Below are 13341 nucleotides of genomic sequence, written 5' to 3'. Positions count from 1 at the left end.
GATAACAAGTTGAAATGATAATACTTCGAATATACTGGGATAAGTGAAATATATCGTTAAATTAATTTTGCTTGTGTTACTTTAGAAAATGGCTAGAAGAGCACTTAAAATTACACATGTGGTTCACATGTGGCTTGCAAATATTCCCACTGAACAGTGCTGCTCTAGAGAATTTTTTTTTTTCCTTTTGGGTCGCAGACCACGATTTAATTACAACTATGCTATTAGGAAAGCACCACTGTCTGACAAGAAAGCACAACCATTATTTTCAAAGAATGAAATGGTTGCAAAGAATAGACAATTCTTGAAACAATAAACCAAACTGAAAGACAACAAGAAAAGAAAAAGAGATTGACATACAGTAACATAAGCTGATTAGTTTACTAGACCTTAACCGTACCCCTAGATCTTAACACTCTCTGTTCCATACACGTTGTAGCCTTCTCTGTATGTAGCATAATTTTGAGTGTTGGTGGCAGGAGCAGGCTTAAAGTTTTGGGTGTTCTTTGTGAGTTTCATGCGTTTGGACTCTGCCCGTGATTTGTAACAGAATTCTATCAAAGCCACCATCATGGCCAGCCCCAGACCTCCGACAAGTATATAGAAAACGCCTGCCACATTGCTCAGGCTCAGAGCGCTGGTCTTGTCCTAAGAGAAATGAACAAGGCGATTAGTTCTTGGGGAAAACAAAGACAATGGGACATTATAATGCATTGCAACAGTATACGATCGTTCTAAGTTGTAAAATAGCTAAACATTGATGTAAATGCTATGACTCAACTCTGGCAACTGGCTGATGTTTCACAGTGGCCAGCAAGATGGTAGATTGTGCTTCTGTTGACAGTTGTGATCCTCCCCTAAATGTTCTTTTAGTTTGACTCCTTAAATCCATTAGTACCTCAAGATGGTGTCAACAACTAAATAAACAGCACTCGGCCATGGGAGCAAAAGTGGAAACACAAGCACAATTTATTCCTCTGCCAGCTTCGATAAACACCATTTGCCAGAGTTGAGCTGTGACATCGTCTCTGTCAATGTAACACTCTTTTCATTTGGGAACTTGAAGCACTCTTTCCCCTCTCTGCCCCGCAACACCTCTTTCTCCCTTGTTCTTGTCAACAACTGGTCTTTAAGATGACAGGTGAGAATGTTAGAGGTTCCTGATATTCATATCTGGGGAGTTATTTCACCAGGGTTTGTTTTAAAAGGATTAACTCTCCCCTTTCACCCAGCGGCTGAGAAATTGCTCCTTTGAGGACTGGTTGCTAAGGCCTCATCCTCAGCACAGCAAGCCTTTGTGCTGCGGGAACAAGGGCACAGCACAAAGAATTGGCTCTGTTCCCTCTTCCTGAGAGTTTAAGGACCTGCTGGGTCCTGAATTGGCTCCATACAAATCAGAAAACTTTTCCAGGAGGCTGATGATTAAAAAAAAAATTCAGCTCATTTTTAGCTTTTACTCCAGGGAATGTAGAGAATAATTAGGAAAACAAAACAAAACAAAACACCCCTATACTCATCTGCTCTCTATTTTAAATGGGGGGAAAATTGAGGAAGCCGGTCAGTGACTTTCAGGTCAAACTGCAAATCTGACTAAGCTATCTGCCTGTATGAAAAAGCAGAAACTGAACTGCTGAACAATGGAAAGAAAAAAGTTGGTGCCTTGAGCCCTACCTTGAGGTAGGATACAGCAAGGGCCAGGAGCCTTTCTTTGAAAAAAATAAAATAAAGTAGCATTTTGTAGTCTTTTTAGAGGGAATGTAACCATTTTGCTGCTGAATACAACGGAATGGAATACCCAAATTGTCAAGCCCGTGAATTATCTTATTCAAATGATTGCACAGTGACCAGATGACGGCCATGGCTGACATTCAACACTCTGTGGCTCAGCCAGTCCTGGTATCATGTAAAGAATTAAATGTAAAGACAATATGGCCATGTCCTGATTCTGTTTTCATAGGAGCCAGTCCTGCACTTGTTTACCTTAATAAAAAGGCCAATTGGAATCAAGTCGCATCGTCGGGAAGGGGGGTAGGGACATGTCTCATGTCTACAACAACCTTGCAAATAGTCACTCTTCTAGGATGAGTGACAGTTAGCTAGACAAGTGGTAAGAATTTCTATAACTTAGGAAACAATGGATCATCTCCTTAAGGAGGCAGGTGAAGCTATCTGCAAGGATGTTCCACAGTCCATTAGGAAAAGGACCAATTTCTGGTAACCTGCCCTCTCCCATTAGATTTTTATATGTATGTGGTTTTCGATGGGGGAAGAAGTGTCCTTTACATCACCCATGTAAGCCGTAGCAACAAAGTTTCAAGTTCCATGTATTTAAGTTTCAAAGAATTCCCTGCTGTGGGATGTAGAAAACCAGTAGCAAAATGGTTCACTGCACAAGGAAAATGAGTGACATTTCATGAAATGAATTAACTGATACCACAATATTAGTTCAAAAAAAGGAAAGGCAAAAATTGAAACTAAAAAAGAACTTTCTTAGGGGAGCAAAGGGGGGCAGGAAGGAGGCGGGGAAGAGTGTTTCATGCTTATCAATGTGATGTTATCCTGAGAAGGTATACCCTTAAGGAGCATGCGACTGAATTTTAAAAGTATTACGTACAGAGATTCAAATGACACCTTTGGAAGAGAGAAGTGTGACAGACTTAATGAGATTCAAGATCCAAATAGATGCTGAACTCAATACGACAGCAGCTGAGAGGAGGCTGGCTAATCATTCTGCTTACAGAGACCAGTCTTTGTTATTGATTTCTTTGACTGTTTTCAGGTGGGATCGACATAATATATTCATAACCAAAGGCATTTACAACTACAAAGTCTCTGACACTGTAAGAGGTTAAGAAAAAGTACTGTCACAACTGGGTCATTTTTTTGTTTTTTGGGTTGTCGTTGTTGTTCTATTTTCTCTTTGAACTTTCGAAATGTGAAATACAGTAAAACCCCCTTATAACACAGCTCGTGATTTTACTGCTTTGGGTACATGGTGGGTCAGATTGAGTTCCCTAATCGTAAGGATAGCTCGCCGGAGTCGATGACTGATGTCACATGGCAGGCATCTGAGACTGGTGTTTGCCTCATTCCCTCAGCGCTGGTGTTATAAAGGGGTCCCACTGTGTCAGGGAGTGTCTGTTGGGAAGGAAAGCCGTTTTAGGGTAGAAAATAAACAGTGGTTCAAAATGTGATTGCTAATCAGTACAAAAAGACCTTCAGCGACTGACCTTACTCCCGGAGTCCTTCGCTCCGCATTCCCCCTTATCGTACCACCATTTGTTTTTCAGCTTGTCTAAGATGCCTTGTTCACTGAGTTTCAATACTGCAAGGTTTACAGGCGTTCTTCACGTGGGAAATAACATAAATAACATTATATTATGTTATTTTATGTTATTCAAGCTTCAAACTACTTTAAAACTATAGAAAGCGATAAAGCAGGGGGCCCTGGCCACAGAGTAATTTTAGACACTGCAGGCAACCTGAGCATTACCTTATAAAAATTAACACTACAGCAACGCTATATTTACCAGGGCCTGCCCATATCGCTTTGAGTAATCGGCACACACTGTTAAATAATGAGGATAGAAAAAAGGCACTCCTCAGATAGGCTGTGTGGGGTGAGGAGGGTCTTCCCTCAAGTGACAATTGTCGGCGGCAGCTTGCAGTAGCTTTGTGACGGAGGTGTGTTAGGTTTGATCTAACTGGGTGTCTTGTTGTACTTCCAGACAGAAAGCACGTTTTATGGAGGAGTGGGGAAGGGAACGGGACCAGAAGGGGAGGCGTTTCCACATGTGGAGACAAAAGGATGAATCCGAACAGAATAGAAGATAGATTCTACGTGAGTAACATGCCTTCTGATGAGTTGTCCTTTATTATACATATCTGTTGCGCAGCTGAAAATGATCTCAGAAAGAACTGTACTACATACATGTCTGCACAAACTGAATTCTTATGCACATACTTGTCTTAGTATTAAAGGTATAACGTGGACCTCTGAGTTTTGGATAAGAGTACTTTCAACAATGGGGGAACTGGTCTATGGATTGTTTTTGAGTTACTGATCAGCTGTCTCTCTGATATGGTCATATGTCTGTGAGTGACTCAGATCACCAAAAGGTGAACTAGATTGTTTAAAAATGGATTATTAATATGGCATGACCTAAAATGGCAAGCTGACTGCCCCTATGGGTAGCGCTGTGGAGGAAGTTTAGATAAGCTCTTCTAGTGAGATGAGACTTCCTCAACTAAGAGGCTAATAAGTCCCCAGGAGGCCAGCCCACTGCTCCCTCGTCCTCCACCTCTTAAAGTGTGAGGACTTCATTCAGAGCCACTGGGCAAATGCAGGATACCCTACTGGTTCTAGGATAACGATTTTCTCTCTTAGAAATTTCTTCAGCTGTAAAATGGGAATAATGACCTTTACTTTGTCTTCTTTCTAGAGCTAATGAATCTTAAATAAAGTATCTCTAATAACTTTAGATTAAAAATGCATTATTTACAGAGGGTGGCATATTTCTATTATGAGGCAATAAACTACTGTGTGTTCAGATTCACGTGAACAATATTGCCAATACTAGTGCATGTTTTTCTGAATGCCACCAATTTACCAGGAGGAAAATAGATATATTTATGTAACTATGAACATTCCATAGAATTTCTGAGCTTATTTTGGGTAACTTGGACCCACTAACGTATCCAGTCATTGACAAGACTTCTATTGTCACAGAGATCTGGCCTCTATCAGACCAAGTCCCCAAAGCCTATTTCTTTTCTTCTCCCCTTTGCTGTTGAGAGCAGAAGGACCATCTCATCTTGAGAATTCTGAGAAACATATCATCATTTAAAAATAATAGGCAATTTCAGAGTACTTGGGATTTGAAAAACTGTAAACCTTTAGTGTCACAGAGGTGACACTTCCTTGGTTAGTGCAGAGCTTGGCAGCCAGGATGTCTGCATTTTGTTTCTCACCAGGAAACTGAGGTCCTTTTATACTTTAAACAAGTCCTTCAATCAGTGCTCAGAAGCTGAGGCTTCTCAAATGCTAGCCAGACTTTCTTGGAATGCAAAGCAACAAAAGATACTCAGATAAAAATTTGAGCCTCTTTAGGATATTACTGGCAGTGGAAGTTAAGTCTTAGACTTTTAAAGGACAGACAGGCCATCTGTGGCCCTGAGATCAGTGTTGGAACTGCCTTCTCCCCTAATCCCCACTATCTGGCCTCCTTCTCTCTCCTTTCCCCCTATTATTATTATTATTTTTTTTTTTTGCGGTATGCGGGCCTCTCACTGTTGTGGCCTCCCCCGTTGCGGAGCACAGGCTCCGGATGCGCAGGCCCAGCGGCCATGGCTCACGGGCCCAGCCGCTCCGCGGCATATGGGATCCTCCCAGACCGGGGCACGAACCCGTATCCCCTGCATCGGCAGGCGGACTCTCAACCACTGCGCCACCAGGGAGGCCCTCCCCCTATTATTTTTTACTTTATCACCACCACCTTTCTTCCAGTGCCGTGCCTTAAGCTAGGCACTGGGACCCAGGCTCAGGATTAGGACAGTTGGCTTAAGTTGCAGGGGAGATGCTTTCCAATGGCATATGGGTGACTGATTCCATCAGGACCTCAGGAAAAATTACAAAGCATTTTTTCTTCCTTTCTGTGCTTCCTCTTTTCTTATTGTAAAGGGCCCAGTGTCTTCACACTGCTCTCTAAGCCCTTACCAGGCCCTGACCTCCCTCAAGCTACTATACTCTTCAGATTACTTCATTCAATTTCTTTAGTACAGCTGCTCTTACTAGAGCCCAGGAACAGAGCAGTCTGATTAAAGGCACTCACACTAAGGTCCAAATAGAGACCTCTCCCTAGAGATCCTGGGTTTTAAAAAATTTGTCAACCCTTAAGTGAGCTAGGTTGATAAAAGTGTGACATGTTAGTTTAGAACAATAGTTCTCAAAGTGTGGTCTAAGGACCCCTGGAGGATCCCTGAAAACTTTTCATCATAGGGTCTGTGAGGTCAAAACTCTTTTTGTAATAACACTAAGGCATTCTTTGTCTTTCTTACTCTTATTCCCTCATGATGTACAGTGGAGTTTCCTGGAGGCTACATGACCTGTAATATCACAACACATTGAATGAAGAAGCAGAAATGAGAATCCTATTCTCTTATATTAAGCCAGATATTAAAGCTATTTGCAAACTAGGACAATGCCGCTCCTCACTAATTTTTTTTAAGGTTATTTTTCATAAAAAGTATGTTATTTGTGTTAATATACATTGGGTTTATTATTTTTAAGTGAGTTAATACATTATTTTAAAATTCTTCAGTTTTAATTTCTGATATGTTAAGTGTTAATAGACTTAATACATATGAACAAAATCTTTTGGGGGTACCCTATAACTTTTAAGTGTGTAAAGGGGTCCTGGGATAAAAAGGGTTGAGAAGCACTGGTTTTAGAGGAGGGTAGACTTCTCCCCTGCTGGGGCCTAGTCTGGGCTGCCACCCTCCACTCTTGCCAAAACCCAGGCTGAGCATTTAAGCATCCAGGTCAGCAATTTAGCATCCTACTTTTCTGACAAATGGCCTACCCCTGCCTTAGGCCATCAGGTGGCCCCCACAGAACGGTTGGTTGGTAGCTGCTCTCTGCTCCCATGGCCTCCACAGTTACAGTAGAGGTTACCTTAGAGCAATGGTTCTCAATCGGGGGTCATTTTGTCCTCCAGGGGACTTTGGACAATGTCTAGAGTCATTTTTCACTGTCACAACTGGGAGGGCAGGGAATGCTACAGGCATCTAGTGGGTAGAGGCCAGGGATGCTGTTAAACACCCACTAGGCACAGGGAGGCCCTCCACAACAAAGCCCCAGATGTCAACAGTGCTGAGGCTGAGAAACCCTGCCTTAGAGCGTCCAGACCTCATCTGTTGCCCCAGGGCTTTAGAGAAATCTGACAAATGACATACCCTTAGAAGTTTAGTCTTTGATTGGAAAAAAAAAAATCACAGGGCTTAAGGAACCTGGCAGGGAACCAATGTGTGTTTGGGAACTTCTAAATAAAAATGAAGGAGAAAAACAAACATTTTAAGACGTAGCACAGCCAAGGAGCATAAAAGCTGTAATCAGAAATCACAGATAATGCCACTTAACAAGGTTAGGATAGCTGCCAAGAAAAGAAAATACTTTAAAGGCCAAATCTCCTAGAATTGTATGTTGCTGCGGGGTAGAATAAATTCCCAAGATGGCAGAGAAAAACTGCTTTTATCCACATAATTTTCTCTCTTACTGTACCTTACTGGGTGTATTGCCAAACTCAATTCAAATCAACCAAATGTATTGACACCCTCCTCCCAACACACACACACACACACACACACACACACACACACACACACAATTTGGTATTTTAACGGAAGTGGAATTAGGTGGACATCCGGTCATTTTAAATGTCACTTTCCTCATGATGCCATTTTTCTCTTCACCCAATATTTTCTCTCTCTCCTCCTTCCTTTTCTACCTTGTCTTATTATTTGGGCCCAGGTCTTATGTCTCCCTCTAGGCTGTGTTTCTCAAGGGGAGGGACCATGACTTATTTGTATTCCCCACTCAGAATAGTTCTCTCAATAAATACTTGATTAGAAAACTCTCTTTTAGCTTTTGTTTTTCAGCCTAGTACTTCACACATAATAAAATTATTATTATTATTGGTCAAGTTTAATAATCACTTTAAGAAGGTAGATTTATGGTCTCTATAAGTAAAGAAATCGAGGCACAGATAGGTTAAGTAATCGGCTCAGAACTGCACAGCAAATTGTGGGGCAGGCCAGAAGGCAAATTAACATGCATCCAACTCTGTACTGTACATTCTCCAATGGAACACACAAAAAAGGGGTAGCAGTCCTCATTGTTTTCATTCTTAGGGCTTGGATGCTCATAATGAATTTTTTCTTTAGGGATCACCATACTCCAACTAACTATCAGCCTAGCAAGGGCATATCTAGCAGCTGGGGCCTTTCACTGTGATGCAGCAATACGTCTCCAGGGGAATGTTTCAGAGCAATTACTGTAGGCCCTTAACTGGTACCTGAGAGAATTATAAGTCAGAAATATTTACTGTACTCACTTCAGTAGAGAAAAGAAAGAATTAAACAAAGTAGGTCAGATTCCTATCATGGAAATTAGGCAGGCATTCTCCCCTCTGAAGGGCTTGCTATGGACGTTTTGCTGAGTAGAGCCCTCGTAAGACAAAAACACAGGTTGACAAGCTTAGGGAGAGAACAGGAGGGCTTTGTGATGTAGTTTCAGGGGGTCTGGGAACATCCCCCTGTCCACAGATATTTTCCTCACTGGTACCTGAATTTCCATCACGAGAATTTCACACCTTTAAGTTTGAGCCACATTCCTTGTTAAAACACAAAGCTTCCTGAGAAATGGGAAAGGAAGCAAAGAGTAACTATTTCTAAACTTCAACTCTTTGTTCCATTTCATTTAAAAAATGTTCAGGGGGGAAAGGGTGTAAACTTCTCCTATGTAAAGGGTGTAAATTGCACCCATGTCATAAAAATGTATATGGATTGTTGATCAGATGGAGAGGATGAGAGCGAATGTGAACTAGATAGTCAGTTAATAGTATGTGAAAGTAGCACAGACCTGTGGCAGGATGACTATTCCTGAGTGCTGGCAACAGTCACGGAGTAGCATCTATTTTTTTTTTAATTGGGATAGTAATGTAATTCATAATGCCTTGAAAATGAGTTCTATTTTTGAAGAAAACATAACTGGCTGCTACAAATTTCTGCTTATCATCTCTGCCATCCACACCTGGCAACAACTCAGCGACAAAGCACTGTGCTCATTAATCCAGGGCATCCAGCCCCGGGTGGCCGTTGTCTAGGTTCCCAGCTCATTCCTGGGAGCTATGAACCAGCCATTGCAAAGTTCAGTGTCATCTTAGTGATGGCCAGTGCTACATATGAAGACAGTTTTGGGTTAAGAAGACCATTTATTTTTTTTCCCCTGTGAAAGTAGAAACTGCTTACTAAAAAAAAAACTAAAACTAAAAATGTTGATATGTTTCAAAAGAACGGTCCAATTTAGTTTTCAATTTGATTTCAGGAAATACCTAAAATAGGGAGTTTGGAGCCACGTTGGATTCTTTCTTATGAAGAGAGAAATGTGGACAGAGTGGCTTGAGGGTGCTGAGTTTTCCCATAGTGGAAAAGAAAAAAAAATGGCCTTGTGAATTAATGACCAAGTTGATTCCTCCATATGGTGATCCTAGAAGGGTTGAGATAAGGATTTGTACCATGGATATTGTTCTGGGCCTGAAAAATATAGGATATGGTGTATGTGTATGGTGTAGTATGGTGTAGTATGGTGTAAATATGGTGTAGTACGATTGATCTGAGAGAATGTGGGATATACTCTGCTCTACATGGCTTCACTTCTCCTTTCTGAGCACGGACACCTAAAGAGCAAATGTCTGTTTAATAAATGATGCCAAGAGATCATCACTGGTGCCCTTAGGAGGGATGGATATATGTGTAAATATGTAGGTCATGGAGGGAAAGACAAGGAGATCACAGAGAAGTAAAAGAAATATGCGAGCAAGGATGGTGTATTTGCATAATTAGAAACTTGCTCTAAGAACACAATATCTGAATGATGATAACAGAAACTTATCACAAGCTAAGCTGGAAGCCCATCCCTCATGCTATGCTTCATCCGAAGCTCACTCTAAGTTACTGCTTTGTTTCTTGGTACCTAGTGATTTTTTTTGAACAGCTTCTAAAAATTATCTTCGGCCCAGTGGAGGAAGAAAAGCCATCTTTCACTGGCTTTTCTACTGAAGATATTTCAGGTTTTCATGGTGACAAGTCACCTTTCTGAATTGCTCACTTGCTTCCCTAGCTTTTTCAGGCAGGAAGGCAGTTACAGACATCTCTGCCCAGGCAGGGCTTGATTTATTAAGTTGAAGCCAATTGATAACCAAGCAAGAGGAGATTCTTTGTTGGATAAAAGGATTTATTCTACAGTCCTTTATATTCTTTTCCATAGGTTACCTTGGGATATGTGTAGTAAAGGGATTTACCTCTCTACAGTAGCTGTTGGAGGCTGTGGAAGTTCAAAATATGCCCTAGACTATATTAGTATCTGGACCCCTTTAAAGAAGCTGTATCGATTTCTTTTCACAGGGGTTTCTGGATACAGCATTCTAGGAGAATGAAGGTTTAAGTTATTTTAATCTTTATATCCTTGGATCAGCCTGAACTTTCTCCACAACCTGGGAGCAGGCACATATGACTGCTGGCAATACTGGACTCTGGCCGCCCAAGTGACCCTCATTCCACAGGGGCAGCTACAATGATTTGCAGAGTTGTGCAGTGCTTAGCTGCTAGACACTTCCTCTGAGACAGTATTTATATCATGTAGTTCACAAATGTAGCTCAAACCTATTTAACTCCTTGCTAAAGAGATCATAATTTAATATAAGTGCAAAGAGCAAATTCAGTAATGCATGCATATAACATTAGGAGTTGAAAGCTGTGAGTTATTTTACTGAGGGCCCAACAATGCTAATGATTGAAACCTATTGATGAGCATCTGTGCTAGAGAAGCAGCCCTCAAAGTCACTTGGAGATATGTGGATAAAACCAGGGCATTTCCAAATGATAACCTCTCAAATTCAAAGCGATAGATCCCTTGATTACACAAGTTGTGAGTTTCACTGATGGATTTCTGCCAAACCGGGCCTTTGTCCAATCTCTCCCTCTAGAACAGGAAACCTAAACCATTATGGGTTGTGAACTGTCTCACATAACCCGATTTGTCTGGGAAGACTTCTTACTCAATTTGTCCCTGACAGGGAGAAGGGGCTCAGGGAAGATGCTAAGCTTCTGGAGAAGCCAGTTTTGTTTAAGATGTGGCCACAGATAATTTCCCATGTACATAATTCATATGATTCACTTGAAAACTCTGTTTGGAGATCCATTAAAAATTCAAACTATCACACTTCGTTGGGTTTTATCACATACAAGTGTATTTTCTTTAGTTCATCCCAATGGTACTGAGAAAGAGAGGCATAGATTGAGAAGGACAGAAACCGATCTTTACCAGAAACTCACATGACAAATGTTTCTGAAGACATCTAGTTCATTCTCCTGATTCTAGGCAAAATATTCATTGAGAGTTTAATCTGATGGGTGCCAGCATCCTGTCTTTCCCCCCAATAACCCTCCGTTGACCATGACCCATAGAAAAATAATCAGTCTTAGCTTACACTCCAATAGATTGCAACAAATGGGGGTCTATATATCAGATCTGAAAGCTGACTTCTGGTTGCTGCTCCAGGGTACATGCCACCCTCTTCCAGCTCGCATGCTAGCATCCACTTCTCTGCATTTCCAGCAGTGACGCTAGGCAAGACACACTAGCAGAGTCTGTCTCTCCGTCTCTCTCTCTTTTTTTTAATGTAACATATGCTATTGTCTTAGGTCTATATTTTGAGAAATATTTGCTTCAAAGCCAGATGAAAGTAAGTTTTATGGTGAATCTAGCACTTGGACCACACTTTTGCCACCTTTGACAAATGGAGATTTGCCTCATGTGCCAAGGGCCAGATGCTATACCGCTCTCTAGGAAGTCAAAAGAGAATGGATTTCAGTTGTTCTCCCTAAAAGAAATCTGCCCCCACCCTGTTCCACCAACCTCAATTCCCACCCTCATCGAATGTATTTCAATCATTTCAAATCTTTTGTGTTTCTTTTCCATGGCTGTCCTACCTTTCAGAGAGTGTAGTTCTATAATCTTCTTTCCAAATGAAAGGAAACCAAATGATTTGGTCTTAGAGGGGCAGAAAGGGCATAGACATGTACCATTTAACTGTGCACTGCAGTGGTGTCTTTCTTCTTGGCAATTGTTCAACAGCATTCTTACCTTCAGGCTTTTCAGTCCTGCTGCTCTTTCTGTAGCTCTGGTGTTGGACATTTGCTCATTATTTGTCAATAAGAAACACATTCAAGTTATCAGGATAATACCAAAGGCAAATAATCACATCCTAATCATAGAAACCATGTTAAGGCCACGCAGTCAATTTCAAAAAAAAATTCACTAGAATGGATTAATTTTTAAAAATGTTTTCTTTCTGGATTACAATTTTTTTCCGGTGGTAGAATTTATTCTTTAACACCATCTGGTAAAATCAATGGTTTTGGTAGTCCCTGGACTGGTTCAGTTCTTAAGGCAAAAAGGTCCCTTGTTTGAAGCAGCCACTTGAAAGAAAGTGAGGGTTTGCTCTTGGGAAGAAAACCTGAGGAAGTTCAAGGAGCAAATTTAGTCACTATCAGGAAAGATAACTGTCAGTTTCTTCATACTTCCAGGAGGCGGCACCAGCATAGAGACATGCAAACCAACGAAGAGCGTAATATACTCACCCTACTCCTTGATCCCAAACCAGTCTCGGTGATTCACAGGAACTTCTTCTAAGACCCAGGGAGTGCCATCAATCTGTAATGATTCTTGACTACACACATAACAGTGTCAATAGAGAGTCACTGGGATCCATCTTAACCCTGGGTATCCAAAATGTCTACCTTTAGGGATGGCTCCTGCCAATAAAAGGTCCATCTTGTTGCAGGTAAAAGACAGATGCAGATTCACATCAATTACCCAAGGCCCAAGAATGTCAAAGAATTCTGGGTGTGGAAGAGAAGTGGTTAAGAGATGGTGGCATAGGAGAGGAGAATTGTAGACATACATGGAAGAAGAAGAAATACACACAAAACTGAGGATCTCATTTATATATATAGGAAACACAGTACCACATCATTCATCTCTGTACCACCAAACAGAAGCCGAGGACATTTGGAAATGTGCTGTCCTAAAGTATAAATTTTTTTCTATCTCTTAATAGGACACTTGCTAAGCAAATGTATGGGATTAAAAAAAAAGATTGTTAGTTATAGGGAGGAGGAACATGTTTGAATTTCTTAAGAGAACAACTCTTTTTAGGTACTTTAAAAGCACCCATGTGAAAGGAAGCACAACTAATTTTAATTGCAAGCCATTTTTGGAATTTACTAAAACAAGTTCCCTAAGTTCTTTCCTAGCATCACATTGGTTAGTTTATTCTAGTTCCTATATATTTGTGAAGATAATAAAACTGCATTTCTCTATCAATACTCTATAAATCATAATGGTCATCCAACCATTTACTTAATTAATGGAAGTTTAAGTTCATATCCTATCCTTATCCCTTACTTGCCTATATGCCTTACAAGTTAAGGCAACTCTCATTGCAGTCAAGTAGTTCAGAATGGTCTCCTTTAAACATTCTGTTCCAATGTCCCCCAAAG

General features: G+C 40.9%; 1 protein-coding gene across 1 annotated transcript in view; it reads right to left on the bottom strand.

Moving 5' to 3' along the window:
- Nucleotides 1–400: 400 nt before the first annotated feature.
- The window catches only part of GRIA3 (glutamate ionotropic receptor AMPA type subunit 3), a 287469-nt gene continuing 274528 nt past the window's right edge, over nucleotides 401–13341 (bottom strand). Inside the window, exon 15 of the mRNA XM_082610164.1 lies at nucleotides 401–648. Within this exon, the coding sequence (XP_082466290.1) occupies nucleotides 403–648 (246 nt within the window). The 3' untranslated portion in view covers nucleotides 401–402. The remainder of the gene's footprint in view (nucleotides 649–13341) is intronic.

This window comes from Mesoplodon mirus (genome assembly GCF_964341445.2).
Source record: "Mesoplodon mirus genome assembly, chromosome: X".
NCBI classification, from domain to species: Eukaryota; Metazoa; Chordata; class Mammalia; order Artiodactyla; family Ziphiidae; genus Mesoplodon; species Mesoplodon mirus.
This window is presented reverse-complemented; position numbering and strand designations above follow the sequence as displayed.